Below are 21,041 nucleotides of genomic sequence, written 5' to 3'. Positions count from 1 at the left end.
GATAATGACGAATCCGCATATAGACGAGAGGTCGAACGACTAGCCTTGTGGTGCAACCAAAACAATCTGGAACTGAACACACTCAAAACCGTAGAAATGGTGGTAGACTTTAGGAGAAACCCTTCCATACTTCCACCTCTCACAATACTAGACAACACAGTATCAACAGTAGAAACCTTCAAATTTCTAGGTTCTATCATATCGCAAGATCTAAAATGGACAGCTAACATCAAAAACATCATTAAAAAAGGACAACAAAGAATGTTTTTTCTGCGCCAACTCAGTAAGCTCAAACTGCCCAAGGAGCTGCTGATACAGTTCTACAGAGGAATTATTGAGTCTGTCATTTGCACCTCTATAACTGTCTGGTTCGGTTCTGCAACCCAACAAGAAAAACACAGACTTCAGAGGATAATTAGAACTGCAGAAAAAATAATTGCTACCAACCTGCCTTCCATTGAGGACCTGTATACTGCACGAATCAAGAAGAGGGCCGTGAAAATATTTGCAGATCCCTCGCATCCTGGACATAAACTGTTTCAACTACTACCCTCAATCAAGGTAGACGCTATAGAGCACTGCACACCAGAACAACTAGACACAAGAACAGTTTTTTCCCGAAGGCCATCACTCTGCTAAACAAATAATTCCATCAACACTGTGAAACTATTTACTGAATCTGCACTACTATTAATCTTCTCATAGTTCCCATCACCAATCTCTTTCCATTTATGACTGTATGACTATAACTTGTTGCTGGCAATCCTTATGATTTATATTGATTTATTGACCATCATTTGTGTTGTAAATGTTGTACCTTGATGAACATATCTTTTCTTTTATGTACACTGAGAGCATATGCACCAAGACAAATTCCTTGTGTGTCCAATCACACTTGGCCAATAAAAAATTCTATTCTATTCTATTACTTAAAAGGTGGTGGCACAGTGATTAGAATGCAATATTGCAGGCTAATTCTGCCAATTGCCTGCAGTTTGATCCTGACCAACTCAAGGTTGACTCAGACTTCCATCCTTCCAAGGTCAGTAAAATGAGGGCCCAGATTGTTGGAGGCAATTTGCTGATTCTCTAAACCAGTGCCCCACAATCTTTAGGCATCAGGAACTAATTCCATGGAGAGAAGTTTTTCCACAGACCAGGGTGGGTGTGGTTTCATGTGCTGTCCGCATCCTGGTTTCTGGCATGCCATGGAGCAATGCGGGTCCACAGACTAGGGGTTGTGGATCCCTGCTCTAAACTATTTAGAGAGGTCTGTAAAACACTATGAAGCAGTATATACTGTAAGTCTATTGTTAAGATGTATTGCTACCTAATTGACTATATTGTCCAGATTATTTATAGCTTAAATTCTCATTTTCAAAAATTTTGTGTGGTCTATATGGCTGCAAAAGAAAAATAAATAATTATGCCTAGTATTTTTATAACATAACATTGCATTTATTTTTTATACTTATATTATTTGTAAAATTAAAATTTTCATGAACTCACAACTTTTGATAAGTTTTGACAAAAGGCCAACGTTTTTCAAGAGTGTGTTCTTCTACTGTACGAGAACAAATTTCCTCAGCAATTTTGTTAGATAATCATGTAGGATTCAAGGAAAATCCTATTCAAAATGAGAGCAAAACTTAATTTCAGTGAAAACGAATATATTTAGAAGTTGTTTATTAATTCTATTTATAAGGACTGTCTCAATGAACAGATAATTATCCCTGGTCAAGATAGGGTATTGGTTGTGTATATTGAATAACATTCATGAAACAGTATACTTTGATTTATAGGATTTCTATAATTTAGAAGAGCCATTGTGAAGAATGTTTAAACTAGAGTTAATGTTTAAAACAATAACCATTTTCAGTGCTGATAGTTTTAATTAGCAGATTTGGTCTCTATTTTAATAGTTTCCAAATTATCACATCCATTTGGAGAACACTTAGATCTTCAGTGCATCAGGTAAAAGATATTAAGAGGTATTGTGCTGACAGCTATGAGTATTTTTTCATGCTATGAGTAAAGCATAAATAAAATTGTAGCAAAACAAAGCTGTGTTGGGACCTGACAACTTAATGTCAATAGGACATTGAAGGATTTGAGTAATTTGTTGCCTCCAGCAAAGTTCTTCTCTAACACACAGGAAAGGAGTAATGATATAAAAGTGTCAAAAAAATCCCCACTTCTAATTAAGGACATTTCAATAGGTCTTGAGGGCAAGAATTTTTAGAAGGATGCAGTATCTGGAAACTAAAAATAATTCATGCATAGAAAATATTCAAGTGAACAATCTTAAGGTTTAGGGAGGAAGGAACTCTGAACATCTGTTTCTTTTATTCTTTTATGCATTCTGCCCTTTTTCTCTCTCTGAATAATTAGATATATAGCTATTCTCATTTTTAAAAAGTTGCCAGATAGAATAGATGCTGCTGCGATTATATGCATATACTGTACATAGTTCAATTCAAGCAGTGGCAGACTTTTAGACTGGATCATAATCATGCACACCGCATGTAGAGATTGCAGTATGCCCTCAGGATTTCAAGGCCTTCTAGGGTGAATTGGCAGAAGAGGTGCCTAAATTAATGTGGAGGAAAACAAAGAGTGAATCCAACTGGAGAAAAGTAAGAGCTTTATTGGAACTTATCTCAGAACAATGTCCTTTGGCTATCAACCAGGCAACCCAGTCCCTGCTGAGCCAGTATATTATCTACAGGATAATTGTAAGAACTATTCTTGACAACTGATGAATTAAACCACTCAGATTTGCTCTGAGCTGGACTCTAGATGGACAACTCACTGAAGAAGATTGGGGCACGGTCTTCTAATGATATCTAGGAGAAGTTTGAGTCTGCTACTCCTGAAGAGGTAAACAAGATTTTCAATGCGGTGGGTGCATGTGCTTATTATTCAGATATATGCCCCTCCTGGCTGGTTAAAAGACTCCAGGAAAAGAATGTGTGAATGGATCTACATGGTAATAGCTGCTTAAAAGAGGCGTTGTTCTGCTGGCTCTTAAAAAAGTAGTGATGCTTCTCATCTTCAAAAACCTTTGCTGAATCCTACTGAACTGGACAACTTTTACCAGGTCTGTGACAACTTACTTCATTTAATTTGCCATGGCAATCTTGTTATAGCAAATTTACCATGGCCATCTTGTTATGGCGAACTCACCATGAACATTTTGCCCTAGTCAGCTCACCATGGCCATCTTCCCGTGGCCAACTTGCTATGGGACAATTCGCTACAGCCAAGTCGCTGCAGGACATCTTGCTGCAGACTGTTCCACATGGGATGACTTAAGGCAATAAATATCTGCCACTGTTTCTCTGACATTGTTTCCATTGATAACATTTATCATGTTTAGTTATTCCACGTGGAATTGTCCACAGCAAGTTGTCCATAGCAAGTCGTCCCATGGTGATTTGGCTGCAGTGAGATGGCAGGTAGTGGATTGGATGTGGCAAAATGGCCATGCCAAGATGGCCATGGCACGTTGGTTATGGCAAGTTGACCATAGTGAATTCTGACTTTCACCATTTTTAGGGAAGGTTGTTAAGAAGGTAGAAAAAATAGTTTATCTACATTCTTTTTGTCTGTTTTCTGATCAGATTGTAGTACTGAAGTACTGGTAGTACTAAATGACATTCATCACAAAAGTGGCTCTTTGGTGAACTTGGAATGGATGTAGTGCTGCTATTCTGCCCTTTTCTGATGTCTTTTATTTATTTATTTATTCATTCATTTATTTATTTTGTAAAGCACGTATTAGATAATATATAGAAGTATATACATGATTTGAATACATGAAATGAATACAAATAAAGAGAACATTAGGACAGGGATGGTAGGCATGCTGGTGTGCTTATGCACGTCCCTTACAGACCTCTTAGGATTGGGGTGAGGTCAACAGTAGACAGTCTTAGGTTAAAATTGGGGGATGAAATCACAGAGTCAGGTAGTGCATTTCAGACATTGACCACTCTGTTGCTGAAGTTGTATTTTCTGCAATCGAGTTTGGAATGGTTTACTTTAAGTTTGTATCTATTGTATATTGTTGTGGTTAAAGCTGAAGTAGTCATTTACAGGTAGGACATTGTAGCAGAAGATTTTAGGTCATACCGAAGGCGGCGTAGTTCTAAATTTTCTAATCTGATGGCATAAGGTATTTTGTTGTGAGCAGAGGAGTGGAGGACTCTTGTGTAATATCTCTGGACACGCTCAATTGTATTAATGTCCGATAATGCAGTGTGGGTTCCAGACAGATGAGCTCTATTCGAGCATTGGTCTAGCAAATGTTTTGTTTGCTCTGGTTAGTAGTGTGATATTAGCGGAAAAGAAGATAGAAGATCTATCTTCTTAGAAGATAAAAAAGAATTAAGATTAGGTTATCTTAATTGCCTTCAATACCACAATATTCTTGTGGACCAATTTAGGTGATTGGGAATGCGAACACTATTTTGTTCTTCCTCCTCCTTCATGGCTACTTCTATTTGGTGTTTCTTGGGTTTCTGACCTTTACTCCCTCCTCTTTAACTTCTACATGAATACTCTGATAGACGACATCTGTCTGAGGGAGTGCAATGAGTAACTTCAGTATCCCTGGACATCCTTGCACCTGGAGGTTATGAGTACCTGAATTGGGAAGAATAGGCTTCACATCAATCTTGCTAAAACAGAGGACCTAGGGGTTTGGATACCTGAGTTGTAGAATTGGAAAGTTTCCAATCTTGAGTATGGGGTAGAACTGCACAATTGGAATTTGTTCCTGAAGTCACATGAACTGGGTTGTGGCTTTGACAAAGGCAACCTTTACCCAAGTTTTTTGTACATGCCACTGAGCCATTTCATGGATTGGAAGAATTTACTTATGGTCATTCATATTTTAGCTACCTCCTAGCTGGATTGTTACAATATATCCTACATGGGACTGCTCTTGAAAACCATCCAGAATCTACAATTGGTCCAGAACAGGGGTCTCCAACCTTTTGGACCTCAGGGACTGCTAAATTTATAATTTTAAATCCCGAGGACCACTAATATGAATTTTTTAAAAAGATAAATAGTATTTAGTGCAATATAAAAAATGCAAATAATTTTTCTGCAGACCACCAAAATTTTCTTGCAGACAACCAGTGGTCCACAGACCACTGGTTGGTGACCACTGGTCCAGAATGTAATGTGCAGATAATAATGGGCATTTTTAACTATGACACCATTACTATGCAATTACATTGGGTTTCAGTCATTCAAAGTATCAATTAAAGGTGCTAGTTGTCTTCTTTAAAACCTCATATGGCATATCATCAAGTTACTCAAGGCATCACTATCCTCTGCCTAGGATACTTTTATTTTTTTATTTATTTTTTGTCACAACAGTATACACAGAAAATGTCATAGATAAAACAGCATATCTTGAAGAATATATATATATATTCTTATATATATATTCAAATCATATATCTTGAAGAAAATATATATATATATATATATATATATATATATATATATATATATATATATATATATATATATATATAATTAAAATTATGCAGCAACTATATTAATTGGATATAATGAAGGGAACAATAGGACAGGAACGGTAGGCACATTTGTGCTCTTATGCACGCCCCTTATACTTTTCTCAGGAATGGGGTGAGGTCAATAGTAGACAGCTTTTGGTTGAAGATTTTGAGATTTTAGTAGAGACTATGGAGTCAGGTAATGAATTCCAAGCATAACAACTCTGTTACAGAAGTCATATTTTCTGCAATCAAGTTTGAAGTGGTTGACATTTAACTTGAATCTATTTTTTGGTCTTGTAATATTGCGATTGAAGGTGAAGTAGTCTTTTATAGGAAGGATATTGCAGTAGATGATTTTGTGTGTTAAACACAGGTCATGTCGAAGTCGACGGAGTTGTAAGTTTTCTAATCCCAGGATTTCAAGTCTGTCGGTATAAGGTATTTTGTTGTTTTCAGAGGAGTGAAGAACTCTTCTAGTAAAATATTTCTGGACTCGTTCTATTGTGTTTATGTCAGAGATGTGGTATGGATTCCAGACGGATGAGCTGTATTCAAGAATGTTTTGTATGCTCTAGTTAGTAGTGTAGAGTTTTTGGAAAAGAAGCTGCGTAAAATTAGGTTTACAACTCTTAGGGCCTTTTTTGCTATGTAGTTGCAGTGGGCTTTGGCATTAAGGTCATTTGATATGAGAACTCCAAGATCTTTGACAGGGTGGAGGTCGTCAGTTAGGTAATGTCCATCAAGTTTGTACTTGATGTTGGGGTTCTTTTTTCCAATATGTAAGACTGAGCATTTGCTGGTTGAGATTTGGAGTTGCCAAGTTTTAGACCAATCAGAAATTAAGTCAAAGTGTTCTTGAAGGGTAGAAGTATTATTAGTGGTATTAAATAGTTTGACATCATCAGCAAAGAGAACACAATAACTTGAGATTAGGTCACAGAGATCATTTATGTATAGTATGAAGAGTGTTGATCCAAGAACACTACCTTGGGGAATGCCACTTTTGACAGGAACAGGATTTGATATAGCGTTGCCAATTTTGACCACTTGTTGTCTGTTTGACAGGAAGGCATTTATCCAATTGTGAAGAGGTCCCGAAATGCTGTAGGATTTTAGTTTAAGGAGTAGTTTATCATGTACTACTGAATCAAAAGCTTTGCAGAAGTCTATGTAGATTGCATCTATTGCTTTTCCTTGATCAAGGTTGGTAGTCCATATATTTTTGCAGTGGAGTAGTTGTAGGTTACAAGACAATTTTTTCCTGAAACCAAATTGTTTATTAGAGAGAAGGTTGTTTGTTTCAAGATGGAGTGTAATGGATTGGTTAATGATGGATTCCATTACTTTGCATGAGACACAACATAGAGAGATAGGTCTGTAATTTTCAACAAGGCTTGGATCTCCTTTTTTGAAGATAGGGATGACTGTGGCTAGAGACCAGAGTTTTGGAAGGGAACTAGTTTTGAAGGCTTTATTAAAGATAATGCTTAGGGGTTCAGCTATATTAATTGAAAGTTTTTTTTAAAAGTATGCACATAGTCCATCTGGTCCGATAGATAATGATGGTTTTAGGTTGCGAAAGGCTTTTTCAACATTATCTTCTGTGAAGTCTATATATGTTAGGTCGTTGTTATCTTCTGTGGAATCTATATGTGTTAAGTCGTTGTTAACATTTTTGGTACGATTAAGGAATGTTGGATATGAGCCATCACTGTTAACAAAGACTGAGCCGAAGAATGTGTTAAAGAGGTTTGCTTTAACTATTTTGTCAGTACATTCTTTGCCGTTAGGTTCTTTTAATGGTGGAATGGATCTTGTTTCTTTAAGTTTATTGTTCACAAAATTATAAAAAGCACGACTGGAATTGGTGCGTAGAAGGTCTTCTTGTTTATTGTGGTAAGTGTTACATTCTGTTTTTATTTGGTTGCAAATATTTTTGAAGTTTGCTACATAACCCTTTTTGGTTTTTTTCCAGAGGGATTTTTTTTTTTTTTGGATTGCAGCTTTTTTATTGATATGGGAAATTTGTTTTTCCTTTTGATTTTGGTGGTGATTTGTGGTACATATAGTTTGATGATTTTATTGATTTCAAGTAGGAATACTTTATAGTGGTCTTCTGTAGTGATACAGGTTGAGAATAGATTTTGCCAGTCAAGAAATGAGAGATCATTGTTTATAAGGTCATAGTTGGCTTTTTTAAAATTGTAGTTTGGAGTACTATTGTTGAGACGATTTATGCGAGGGTGTATGTTTAGATAAAAGTCTATCATGCAGTGGTCACTGTTGGAAAAGGGTTCTTTTACTTGTAGTCCATAAATTGAGTTTGCGTTATTGCAAAAAAATGAGGTCGAGCCAGTTCATGAGTCTAGTATTGTTAGTTACTAGTTGTTCAAGGCCAAGGTTTGTAACTGCATTGTATAGAGTAGTATGGATTGGTTTGGTTGTACATTCATTTGTTATCCAGTTTATAGAAGGTAGATTTAGGTAGATTTATATAGAATAAAATATAAATAAAATTTATATTATAAATTTTATAAATTTTATAATTTTATAATTTTATAAATTTTATAAAATAAAAATAAAATTTATATAGAAGGTAGAAGGTAGATTTAGGTAGATTTACTTGCTGTGCTATACCTTGTGATAGGGAAGCTATGCTCTGAGACATTTCATTAAAATAATGTAATATAATATAATATAACAACAGAGTTGGAAGGGACCTTGGAGGCCTTCTAGTCCAATCCCCTGCCCAGGAAGGAAACCCTACACCATCTCAGTGAGATGGTTATCTAACATTTTCTTAAAAATTTCCAGTGTTGGAGCATTCACAACCTCTGCAGGCAAGTCGTTCCACTTATTAATTGTTCTAACCGTCAGGAAATTTCTCCTTAGTTCTAAGTTGCTTCTTTCCTTGATGTTATCTTGTGAGACTCAAGATTCTTACCAAATTCTTGATGATGGCTCCCATCTTTCAAAATAATCTTCTTCCTGACATTTGGTTGGTATTCTGGCTTTTAGAAATCTTTTTTTTTAAAGAATTTGGATCATTAGAGTTCTGATTAGATGTTATTGCTGTTTGAATCACCATTTTATTGTCTTATTGTTTCATTTTTGTTTGTGGATATATGTATTACATATTTTGTGTGGGGGGGTTGCTTCATTTGCTGTTCAGAGTTACTTTGGATAGTCATATAAATGTTTTAAATATACTCTGGTTTCTCTTCAAATCGTGTGCGTGTGTGTGTCTATGTCTGTGTCTGTGTGTTAATGGTGAAATGCACTTACCTTTGCTACCGGTTCAGGAATGTGAGGGCTTTCGCATCTTCTCCACTTGTGCAGAGGGTCAAAAATGGGATTAATGACGTCGCGGCAGGTGGGCAGAGCCTCCCGCCACCGGCGCTACCAGTTTGCATGAGCCATATAGAACTGGTTGGATAGAACCACTGGTGTGTGTGTGTGTGTGTGTGTGTGTGTGTGTGTGTGTGTGTGTAAAAATGGCAATTAAAAAAAATAAATCTATGCCAGAGAAAATATACTGAAAATAATGTATTTAACTCTAATTTCTAGACCATTTACTAAAGAGGAGTAATTATGGTGTCAGACATTTCTTTTTCTTATTTTTCAGATCAAGTATCGTTGGGAAAAATCTCTAGACCATAAGCATATTGTGTTGAGCATGATATTTTTAAAGTCTTGAATGTGTAACCCAGGGGTGGATTCTAAATTTTTTTTGCTTCCGGTTCTGTGGACTTGGCTTATTTTGTGGGCATGGCTTGATGGTCATGTGACAGTGGTCATGGCTTGGTCATGTGACTGGGAAGGCGTGGCTTGATGGTCATGTGACTGGGTGGATGTGGCCAACTTGATGTCACTCACGTCCAAGGTTGATGTCACTCACGTCAATTTCCCTGTCTATTTATTTACTACTACTGAACATCCAAAATATACTATTAAATCCTATGTATGTATGCCATATGTGTACATACATATTACATAGTATAGCGTATATAGGCACACAAAAAGATACATTATCTACTATATATATATATATATATATATATATATATATATATATATATATATATATATATATATATATATATATATATATATTTTCTGAGGTTTTCACGGGTGTTTGTATATAGGTCTTTGGTTGTACGGGTTTTCTCCCGTGTAAAATTGGAAGTGTCTTGGCGACGTTTCGACGAAGTCTCATTCGTCATCTTCAGGCTTCAACCGTGCTTCTGGGAGCAATGTGTGATCGCAGCTGTTTCTTCCTTTTAACTGCTAGTGGGGTTTGAACTGATTGGGTGGGAGCTTGGCTGTGCTCTGATTGGATGGGGTTTTCTGTGCTCTGATTGGCTGGGGGTGTGTCCTGTGTTGGTGGGGGCTTGGTTGTGCTCAGTCTAGTCTGTGCTGCAGGGGGATTTGAGCTGGTGAGCTGCATAGCTGTTGTTTGGCTTTGTGGTCGTGCTACATCTTCATAGTGGGTGTCAGTCTGCTGCATGAATGGATTGGAGGGGTTTGAAATGGCTAATGTTGCAGCTGCGGTCTGGCTTCTGGTCCTTGGTCGTGCTTCATGATCAGTGTGGGTTTGGGTCTGCTTTCTGGGTGGATGTGCGGTGGTGACATCCTGTGTGGACCTTGTGAGTGTGGGTCTGGTGTCATTCCTCGTGTTAGGGACTCGTTTGTCAATAAGGCGGGTTTCCAAATGGCTGGTAGGCGGAGGTGTCATCTCGTTTGTTCATGCTGTGTGGGCGTTTTTCTATCTCAATGGCTTCTCTGATTATTCTGTTGTTAAAGTGTTCAGTTTTGGCGATAGTTCTGGTCTTTTTAAAGTCAATATCATGTCCTGTGACTTTAAAGTGTTGGACCAGGGAAGAAGTTGGTTCCTCTTTTTTGAATGAGTTCTTGTGTTCTTCAATGCGTGCACTTATTCTTCTGTTGGTTTGTCCAATGTATGTGGTGGGGCAGGCGGTGCATGGGATTTCATATACTCCTTGATTTTCTAACTCAATTTTGTCTTTGGGGTTTCTTAGGATGGTGGATATTTTTCTGTTTGTGCAGAATGCTGTCTTGATGTTGTGTTTGTGGAGGATCTTGCTGATTCTGTCTGTGGTGCCTTTTATATATGGGAGGAGGGCTGTGCCGTTTTCTTGTTCTCTGTCTTGGATTTTAGTGGGGGGTTCTTTTTGGATTAGCTTGGTAATCTTATTTCTTTGGAATCCATTGGATGTTAGTACGTTAGTGAGAGTGTCTAGTTCGGGTTTTAGGTGTTGTTCATCAGCTAAGCATTTTGTTCTGGAGATGAGTGTCTTGGCTACGGAGTTGATCTGTGCTGGGTGGTGGTGTGAGAGTGCGTGCAGATAGCGGTTTGTGTGTGTTTTCTTCTGGTAGATGGTGTGTCCTAGGGAGCCATTGGGTTTTCTGTAGACTAAGACATCCAGGAAGGGAAGTTGGTTATTAACTTCTGTTTCCATGGTGAACTGTATTTTGGGGTGTAGGCTATTGAGGTGTGTGAGGAAGTTGTCAAGTTTTTCTTTCCCGTGTGGCCAGATTATGAAGGTATCGTCTACATATCTGAGCCAGAGTTTGGGTTTGTGATCAGATTTTTCTAGAGCTTGGGTTTCAAAGTGTTCCATGTAGAGATTGGCAATGACAGGTGAGAGGGGTGATCCCATGGGTGCATACATTGGACAAACCAACAGAAGAATAAGTGCACGCATTGAAGAACACAAGAACTCATTCAAAAAAGAGGAACCAACTTCTTCCCTGGTCCAACACTTTAAAGTCACAGGACATGATATTGACTTAAAAAGTCCAGAACTATCGCCAAACTGAACACTTTAACAACAGAATAATCAGAAGCCATGAGATAACGCCCACAGCATGAACAAGCGAGATGACACCTCCGCCTACCAGCCATTTGGAAACCCGCCTTATTGACAACGAGTCCCTAACACGAGGAATGACACCAGACCCACACTCACAAGGTCCACACAGGATGTCACCACCGCACATCCACCCAGAAAGCAGACCCAAACCCACACTGATCATGAAGCACGACCAAGGACCAGAAGCCAGACGCAGCTGCAACATTAGCCATTTCAAACCCCTCAATCCATTCATGCAGCAGACTGACACCCACTATGAAGATGTAGCACGACCACAAAGCCAAACAACAGCTATGCAGCTCACCAGCTCAAATCCCCTGCAGCACAGACTAGACTGAGCACAAGCCCCACCAACACAGGACACACCCCCAGCCAATCAGGCACAGAAAACCCCATCCAATCAGAGCACAGCCAAGCTCCCACCCAATCAGTTCAAACCCCACTAGCAGTTAAAAGGAAGAAACAGCTGCGATCACACATTGCTCCCAGAAGCACGGTTGAAGCCTGAAGATGACGAATGAGACTTCGTCACGCCAAGACTATGGGTCTGAGTGGGGTTCCTTCTTTGTGTATCTTGGGAGGCCATAGAGCTTAGGGCATCTGGATGATTTCTCTGGGAATGATTCTTTGTTGGATTTCTTCGCTGATGGGGAGGCTTTTATTTTGGATCTAGTGGTTTTTCTAGGTAGGTGGTGGGGTCTGTGTTTAGGGGCTTGTATGCAGGGTCTTGGAGTAGGTTGGTTAATTTGGTTTGGTAGTCAGATGTGTTCATAACCACCGTGGCGTTGCCCTTGTCTGCTGGTAGGATTATTATGCTGGTATCTTTTTCAGGTTAAGTAGTGCTGTCTGTTCCTCTTTGGGTAAGTTGCTTTTGGGTGGCTTGCTGGTGCAGAGGATGTTGAGATCTCGAGTCTGATTTTGTTAGCGTCATCGGGGTTGATTTTGGTCAGGCTGGTTTCAACTCCATATAATGTTTTCGTGGGGATGTATTTTGGGAGTGACTGCAAAGTTGAATCCTTTGGAAAGGACATCGGTTTCAGCTTTGGTGAGGATCCTATCTGAGATGTTATGCACTGTTTGTTTCATGTGTTGCTGTGAGGGTGGAGGGGTTTGTTTCTGGCGTTCTTGTAGTCTTCGGAGTTTGTTGGTGTGCGTGTCTGTCTTGAGGGTGGTCTGTGTTTCGGCTCTCCAGACGGCAAGTTGTTTGGATTTGTCCCAAAGTGCAGGGTGCATCTTGTTGCTGAGTTTGAGGTGAAGTGTGAGGAGATCTTTGTTGATTTGATCTAGGAGGAATCTTTTTGTGTGAAGTTCATTTCTGATTAAGGCCAATTCTGTTCTTTTTAGGATGCGTTTGGTGGCTGCAGAGTTGGAGTGGAATTTCAATTGGAAGCATTTGGGGATTAAATTTGATGAACAACACCTAAAACCCGAACTAGACACTCTCACTAACGTACTAACATCCAATGGATTCCAAAGAAATAAGATTACCAAGCTAATCCAAAAAGAACCCCCCACTAAAATCCAAGACAGAGAACAAGAAAACGGCACAGCCCTCCTCCCATATATAAAAGGCACCACAGACAGAATCAGCAAGATCCTCCACAAACACAACATCAAGACAGCATTCTGCACAAACAGAAAAATATCCACCATCCTAAGAAACCCCAAAGACAAAATTGAGTTAGAAAATCAAGGAGTATATGAAATCCCATGCACCGCCTGCCCCACCACATACATTGGACAAACCAACAGAAGAATAAGTGCACGCATTGAAGAACACAAGAACTCATTCAAATATATATATATGTCTTGGTGTTGGTTTTCTCCTGCAAGATTGGAAGTGTCTTGGCGACGCTTCATCAAGTCTCATCTGCCATCTTCAGGCTTCAGCCTGCTTCTGGGAGCAATGTGTGATCGCAGCTGTTTCTTCCTTTAACTGCTAGTGGGGTTTGAACTGATTGGTGGGAGCTTGGCTGTGCTCTGATTGGATGGGGTTTTCTGTGCTCTGATTGGATGGGGTGTGTCCTGTGTTGGTGGGGGCTTGGTTGTGCTCAGTCTGGTCTGTGTTGCAGGGGGATTTGAGCTGGTGAGCTGCATAGCTGTTGTTTGGCTTTGTGGTCGTGCTACATCTTCATAGTGGGTGTCAGTCTGCTGCATGAATGGATTGGAGGGGTTTGAAATGGCTAATGTTGCAGCTGCGGTCTGGCTTCTGGTCCTTGGTCGTGCTTCATGATCAGTGTGGGTTTGGGTCTGCTTTCTGGGTGGATGTGCGGTGGTGACATCCTGTGTGGACCTTGTGAGTGTGGGTCTGGTGTCATTCCTCGTGTTAGGGACTCGTTTGTCAATAAGGGCGGGTTTCCAAATGGCTGGTAGGCGGGAGGTGTCATCTCGTTTGTTCATGTTGTGTGGGCGTTTTTCTATCTCAATGGCTTCTCTGATTATTCTGTTGTTAAAGTGTTCAGTTTTGGCGATAGTTCTGGTCTTTTTAAAGTCTTTTAAAGACTTGGTCTTTTAAAACCCGAACAACCAAAGACCTATATACAAACACCCGTGAAAACCTCAGAAAACAAATATTTATATATATATATATATATATATATATATATATATATATATATATATATATATATATATATATATATATATATATATATATATATATATATATATATACACTGTATCTACACACACACACACACACACACACCTCTTCTAAAACTATACACATTCAATCTCACTTACTACATTTGGAAAAACACATCTAGAGTCCACTTTCTGCCACACATTTAACTATAACTTCTGTACATTTAGAATATTACACACACTTCAGATGTTCTTTCCTAACTTGCACATGACTGTTAGAGCCAGGAGAGATCATGGATTGAGTAAAATGTGATGAAACTGACTTAACAATGCTCTTGTTTAGGAACAAAAATTTTGGGCTCAATTTTGGGTTCAATTCTCAATTCTAGTCATAAGACAAGGACATAAAACAAGCTGTAGGGTTTCCTGCCTGGGCAGCGGATTGGACTAGAAGACCTCCAAGGTCCCTTCCAACTCTGATGATGATATTATTATTATTAGTAGTAGTAGTAGTAGTATCATCATCATCATCATCATTATTATCTCTGCCTTCCTCTGCATGGCAGCCTTGACCTAGTAAACGCCTTCTCCTTTCTGGCAATTTTCCTCTCCGTTAGAGGCACCAAAATAATCCAGAGATGTAAGGTTTCCTGCTGGAGGAGGGGGTTGAATTAGATGGCCTCTAAGGTCCCTTCCAGCCCTAGACTGCTGTCCTGTTTCAAACGTCTTCTGAAGCCACATCTAGTGCCAGGCAGAGGAGGTGGTGGCAGTGGCGGCAGAAGAGGCGGTAGTGGCAGAGGAGGAGGAGGCGGGGGCAGCAGAGGAGGCAGCAGCAGGGGGGAGTCCCAGGAACTTTTCCTGCATGGCTTTTTGCTGTGGCAGGTAGCAGCAGCCGCGGTGGGCCATCCCAGAACTCCCAGGGAGGTTTCCTGAATAGCTTTTGCTGCAGCAGGCATCAGCGGCATGCAAGCATGGCAGGGCCGCAGGGAAGGGAATAGGCTGCTAGCTGCCTTTCTGATGGCCGGGGCTGCCGACATGCTTGCCTGCCTTCCACATGCCCTTCCCAGCGGTCTCGTGGCAGGCCCATTTTCCTGCTTTTCTCCCCCACAACCGCCTCTTTGTTCAGCTGCTTACTTTCTCGGCGGCTGTTGGGAAGGGAAGCTGACCAGGAAGGCAAGTTGACCGGAGTTTTCTGCCGCTGCTAAAAAGCCGCTTTCTCCGCCATGTTCCTTGCGCATGTGCATCCCATTAGATTTGCAAGGCAATGGGATGCACATGTGTGAAGAATCTGGCAGCAACAAACATGGCGGCCAGAGCAAGCGGCATTGCCAGGCATCTTTTACTACCAGTTCTGCAAACTATTAAACTTTTTTACTACCGGCTCTCCCAAACTGGTGTGAACCGGTAATAACCCACCACTGGTGTAACCTTTGGGAGATTGGGGCAAACACATTTCAGTTTTTTTCTTGCATTCTACAAAAGTGAAAGTATGTAGAAATTAAGGCATCTGTTTTTTATTAATGCTTTAATGTTTTAGATTTTTTTGTTTCTCCATGTACCTACTCTGCCATCACATATTTTATACATTAGATTTATAACCCACCTCTATTTTGTACAGTTCAATGCTGCATGCATACATAAGGCCTGCTCCTCTTCTTTTTCCCACAACTCTATGGGGCAGGTCTAAAAGAGTTTGGTTTCCCAAAGTTACCTTGCCAACTTCCCTTCTAAGGAAGGCATTTACAGCCAGTTTCTAGTCTAGCACTTTAACCATTATACCAAACCACTGCTGGTGTCCCAAAAGAGACACTCATTAATACCAGTGGATTCTTCTTTCTAAATCAAACAGTAACCGTGTGAGAGAAGCTATATGGGATTTTAGAAAATAACATTCATTTTTCTATATTATAGTCCTGATGAAAACCTTTTCCTACCTCTGCAAATCATCCATATTTTCTTTAAAAATGCAATAATTAACATTATAAGCAGCAAATCCAGATTTAGCCCTAGGTTTAAAAGATAAAAATTAGATTATTGATATAATATATCAGTAGACTCTGCTATTATAGTTGGTTTGAGCCAAGCAATTTAAAGCAATTCCAGCATTAATGATTTTCAGTTGGGGAAAAAGCATCCAATGAGTCATTTTCCTGCTGAAATCAATGGAATTTTAAAAATCCCATTATATATTGCATGAAGTAACTTATATATGTATGTTTGTCATAAGTATAATATGAAAACAGTTCTGCATAGTATATCAGTTGTATAAAATGTTTACTGCTGGTTAGCAATACTGATTGAAGTTTATTTAACTATGATAAAAGCATTGCATGCTATACTTTTAAAGAATTATTTTATTTACAACTACCACCTCTCCTGCTGTTGTTCAAAAGATTTGGGGTCATAATATTGTGTGAAATTCAATCCTTTATATAATTTGGTACAGTATAGTGACCGTTTCAGTGAGTCCAGGAAAATTGACTTTCTTTTTTCTCCTTTCTTTATGATATAGCTGAAATAAATAAATAAAAATATTTGGCCTGAATCAGGATGTAATATTCAAAGCATATGAAATAGTTCCATATTATTCTATATTAATGAGATCTCATTTCATGTCTTGGGATTATACTTTGGGCATTATACTTCAAAAAGGATTCACACAATGGCATAAAGAAAAATCAGAGAAAGTGCAAATGTTCAGCCTTGAGAGAGTATTCTTCAAATATTTGAAAGGATATCATACAGGAGAACATGGTCTGTTCTTTATTTTTCCAGTGTCCCTGGCACAAAATAATGCATTTAAATTATAAGAAGTCAGAATCTGGTTGAATGTTAGAAAAACATTCTAACAGCAAGAGCAGTTTGACACAGAATCAGTTACCCAAGAGATGAACAGCTCCTGTGCATTAGTAGGTTCAGGTAGAAGCTAGATAGCTGTCAGTCAGAATATTTTAACTGGACTGACCAAGGCGATTGTACTCCTTTCCAATTTTAGGATGCTTCTAGTTATACAATAATGAACATTTCTTCTTCTTCCAGTATATGACGGCTGCTGCACCTATGCAAGGGACCTATATTCCCCAGTACACTCCTGTGCCTCCAACAGCTGTCCCTCTTGAAGTAAGTCTATCTTGTATATTTTTATGCAGGTAAAATCTAAATTGTTTTAATCATTTGGATAAAAATCTCATCCAAATGAAAAATTCACTTTTTTAAAAAATCTCATTGAAGAAATATGTACACGTTTGGTTTTTGCTTTCATCCAAGACAAGATGGAATATTCCATGGATAGCTTCTTGCTCATAGGTTGGGAAATGGCACAAATGCTATTTCTTAGACTACAAACACTAAGGAAAAAAGGCTTCAAAGAATACTTTGATTCTATTTTACCACAATGATAAGACCTAGTAGCAACTGCTAAAGCCAACAGCTACAACAAAACAGGACTTGGAAAAAAGAAAAACTTCCCTCGTTAATATGCAAACCTGGAGGATGCCCCACTGACTAAGTGCTTTTTCATTTCCAATGAAGGATTTGTTCCCTCTGTAAATCAGAGGGGTCAAACTCAAGGCCTGCAGGCTGGATCCGTCCCACAGGGTACTTAGACCTGGCCCACGAGGCCAACCTGGAGGACCAGTGCACGGTGCCTCTGCCAGCACAGTGCCTCTGCCAGCAAAAACTGAACTCTGGAGGGCTGTATGTGGCCCTCCAAGCTCCATTTTCACTGGCAGAGGGTTGCAGGAGGCCGTTGCAGCTGGAAACAGAGCTCGGGAGGGCTCCACATGTTTTTACTGGCAGAGCGCTCGGGCCACCACAGGCTCCTCCTCAAGCTGGCCATGCTCCCCCTGGCCACGCCCCCCACCCCCCTGAAGTCAAACACAACCATGATGTGGCCCTCAATGAAATAGAGTTTTACACCCTGTTGTAAATGAAGCCTGATGATTAAAGTTCCAGGAAGCCCTTGTCCTTGGTCCTACAGCTCACAAACTGCCCAAAGAACTATCATCTGGGTTCTGTTGCTCTTCACCTTGATAAAGCCTTCTAGGCAATTACTAGAGAGGAGAAACAAAAGGCCATGTTCGTTTTTAAAGCTGTATATGTATGTTTGGTTCATCACAACTTCACTCCAGGCTACTTTTCACCCAAAGATATATGGCATACATAGATATATATGATACAGGATGGGCTTGATAATTGGGTCCCCAACTCTGTCTTCCATAAAGTAGATTCACTTACCACTCTTTTAATAGTTAAGAAAGTCTTTGTTCTTTAAGTAAAATTTAAATACTAGGAACAACAAAAACTTTGTATTATTGCCTATGCCTCCAAGATCACCCTTTTCTCAATATAGCAGTTTTTACTCAGCAGCCTTTCTTGTTACTTTGTAACATTATCTAAAAGCTTGATGAACTGGGATCTAACTATTTTGGGTTCTTATAAATAGAGGGGGCAGGGTGACCAATCTTTAGAATCTTTAGGACCTAATCCCAAAATTTAACCCAAAGACAACCATCAAACAATGAGAGAGGGAGTGATAGGAAGGAAGAAAAACTCAGATATAAAGTAGAAATATAGGGAACATACCTAGGGTGAGCGATAAAGGACTCAAATGCCTAACCACATATGCTCAAAATCTGGTGAACAAACAAGGTGAACTTGAAGAACTAGTACAAGAGGGCAAGTATGATATAATAGCCATTACTGAAACTTGGTGGGATGAAACTCATGATTGGAATGTAATAATGGAAGGATACAAATTGTTCAAAAGAAACAGATGTAATAAAAGAGGAGATGAAGTTGCAGTATATGTAAGAGATTACTGCACCTCTACAAAATGCACAAAACCATGAATGAAAGCCTCCTAAAATGCATATGGGTCAAAATAAAAGGAAAAAAGATATTGTCATAGGTTTATACTATGGGTCACCCAACCAAACAGAAGAAATAGATAGCTTTTTGTTAATCAGTTAACAAACGTAATGGGGAATTTTAACTATCCTGACATCAACTGAGAAACAAATTCTGCATCAAGTGAGAGATCAACATGTTCCTGACCAATCTGTCTGACAACTTTGTCATCCAAATGTAGAAGAGGAAACTAGAGGAACAGCTAACTTGTACCTAATTCTTACTAACAGAAAAGAAGTGATAGAAGGGGTTGAAGCGGTCAGAACTGGGAAAGACTGATCATGTCATATTGGAATTCAGTATAATACAAACACAAACAATAGAACATTCTATTTCTCCTCCTATCTTTCTGACCACAGATCAGATCTGATTCTGATCGCAAACGGTGTTGGCAGGAGAGCAGAGATCGGCCGCAAGGCGCCTCGTGTGTGGGGTGCCACAGGGGTCGGTTCTCTCGCCTCTTCTGTTCAACATCTATATGAAGCCACTAGGTGAGATCATCCGTGGTTTTGGGGTGAGATGTCATCTGTACGCTGATGATACACAGCTGTACATTTCCACCCCTAACCACCCGAACAAGGCCGTTGAAGTGATGTCCCGGTGTCTGGAGACCGTGCGGGTTTGGATGGGGAAAAACAGGCTTCGACTAAACCCATCCAAGACTGAGTGGCTGTGGATGCCGGCATCCCGGTACAGCCAGATGACTCCATTGCTGACTGTTGGGGGCGAGTCACTGGCACCCATGGAGAGGGTTCGCAATCTAGGCGTCCTCCTGGATGTACGGCTGTCTTTAGAAGAGCATATGACAGCCGTCGCCAGGGGAGCTTTCTATCAGGTTTGCCTGATACGCCAGTTGCGTCCCTTCCTAGACCGGGATTCCCTATGCACAGTCACTCATGCCCTCGTCACCTGGACTACTGTAATGCTCTCTACATGGGGCTTCCCTTGAGGAGCACCCGGAGGCTCCAACTGGTCCAAAATGCGGCTGCACGGGTAATAGAGGGAGTAATTCGAAACTCCCATATAACACCTCTCCTGCGCAAGCTGCACTGGCTTCTGGTGGTCTTCTGGGTGCAATTCAAGGTGCTGGTTACTACCTTTAAAGCGCTCCATGGCAAAGGACTGGGTTACCTACGGGACCACCTGCTGCTACCAATTGCCTCCCATCGACCCGTGCGCTCCCATGGGGAGGGTCTCCTCAGGGTGCCGTCAGTCAAACAATGTCGACTGGCGACCCCCAGGGGGAGGGCCTTCTCTGTGGGGGCTCCTGCCCTCTGGAACGAGCTGCCTCCGGGGATACGACAACTCCCCGACCTCCGGACCTTTCGACGCGAGCTAAAGACATTTTTGTTCCATCACGCAAGGCTGGCTTAATTTAGTTTTAATAGGGATTTTATTAGAGTTTTAGTTTTTCTGGGCCTAATTAAATTAGTTTTTTTAAAAATGTTTTTTATATTTTTGTGATTTTTGTTTTTTACTAGGCTGTAAACCGCCCTGAGTCCTTCAGGAGAAGGGTGGTATATAAATCCAAATAATAAATAAATAAATAAATAACATAATAAAACCAGTAGACTTTAAAAGAGGTGATTTTAACAGAGGGAGCTTGGGAAGGATTCCAGGGATGAAAATATTAAAGGAGGAAGTAACTCAAGAAGCTTTGGAAACTCTGAAAATATATACAGATCAATACCACTGAAAAAGAAAAACAAGAAATCCAAGAAGAAACCAGTATGGTTACGCAAAGAATACTCTGATAAACTGAAAGACAAAAAGTATAAGTACAAAAAAATGGAAAGAGGGACACATAACTAAGGCAAAATATCAACAAATAACCCAAACGTGCAAAGATAAAGTCAAAAAAGCTAAGGCTCAGAATGAAATAAGACTTGTAACAAATGTCAAAAATAGTAACAAAAAAGTTTCTTTCAACTTACAAAAACAAGAAAAAGTCAAGGGAACAACCTGTCCATTAATGAGAGAAGATAACAAGGAAGTAACAGATAGTACAGAGCTGCTTAATTCATTCTTTGCATCTGTCTTCACGCAGCCCAGATTCAGGAAACTATAAACTAATCAGCCTGACATCAATAGCTGGGAGATACTGGGAAAGATAACAGAT

The 21,041-nt window shown here is 39.8% G+C and overlaps 1 protein-coding gene across 2 annotated transcripts in view; it reads left to right on the top strand.

Annotated features, from left to right (window-relative positions):
- The window catches only part of RBMS3 (RNA binding motif single stranded interacting protein 3), a 783,951-nt gene that overhangs the window by 741,379 nt on the left and 21,531 nt on the right, over nucleotides 1-21,041 (top strand). For both annotated transcript variants that reach the window (XM_058180900.1, XM_058180901.1), the window contains one exon: nucleotides 17,054-17,134. In XM_058180900.1, coding sequence (XP_058036883.1) covers nucleotides 17,054-17,134 — 81 coding nt within the window. The remainder of the gene's footprint in view (nucleotides 1-17,053; nucleotides 17,135-21,041) is intronic.

The sequence above is a fragment of the Ahaetulla prasina genome, chromosome 4 (genome assembly GCF_028640845.1).
Source record: "Ahaetulla prasina isolate Xishuangbanna chromosome 4, ASM2864084v1, whole genome shotgun sequence".
In the NCBI taxonomy this organism is placed as follows: domain Eukaryota; kingdom Metazoa; phylum Chordata; class Lepidosauria; order Squamata; family Colubridae; genus Ahaetulla; species Ahaetulla prasina.
This window is presented reverse-complemented; position numbering and strand designations above follow the sequence as displayed.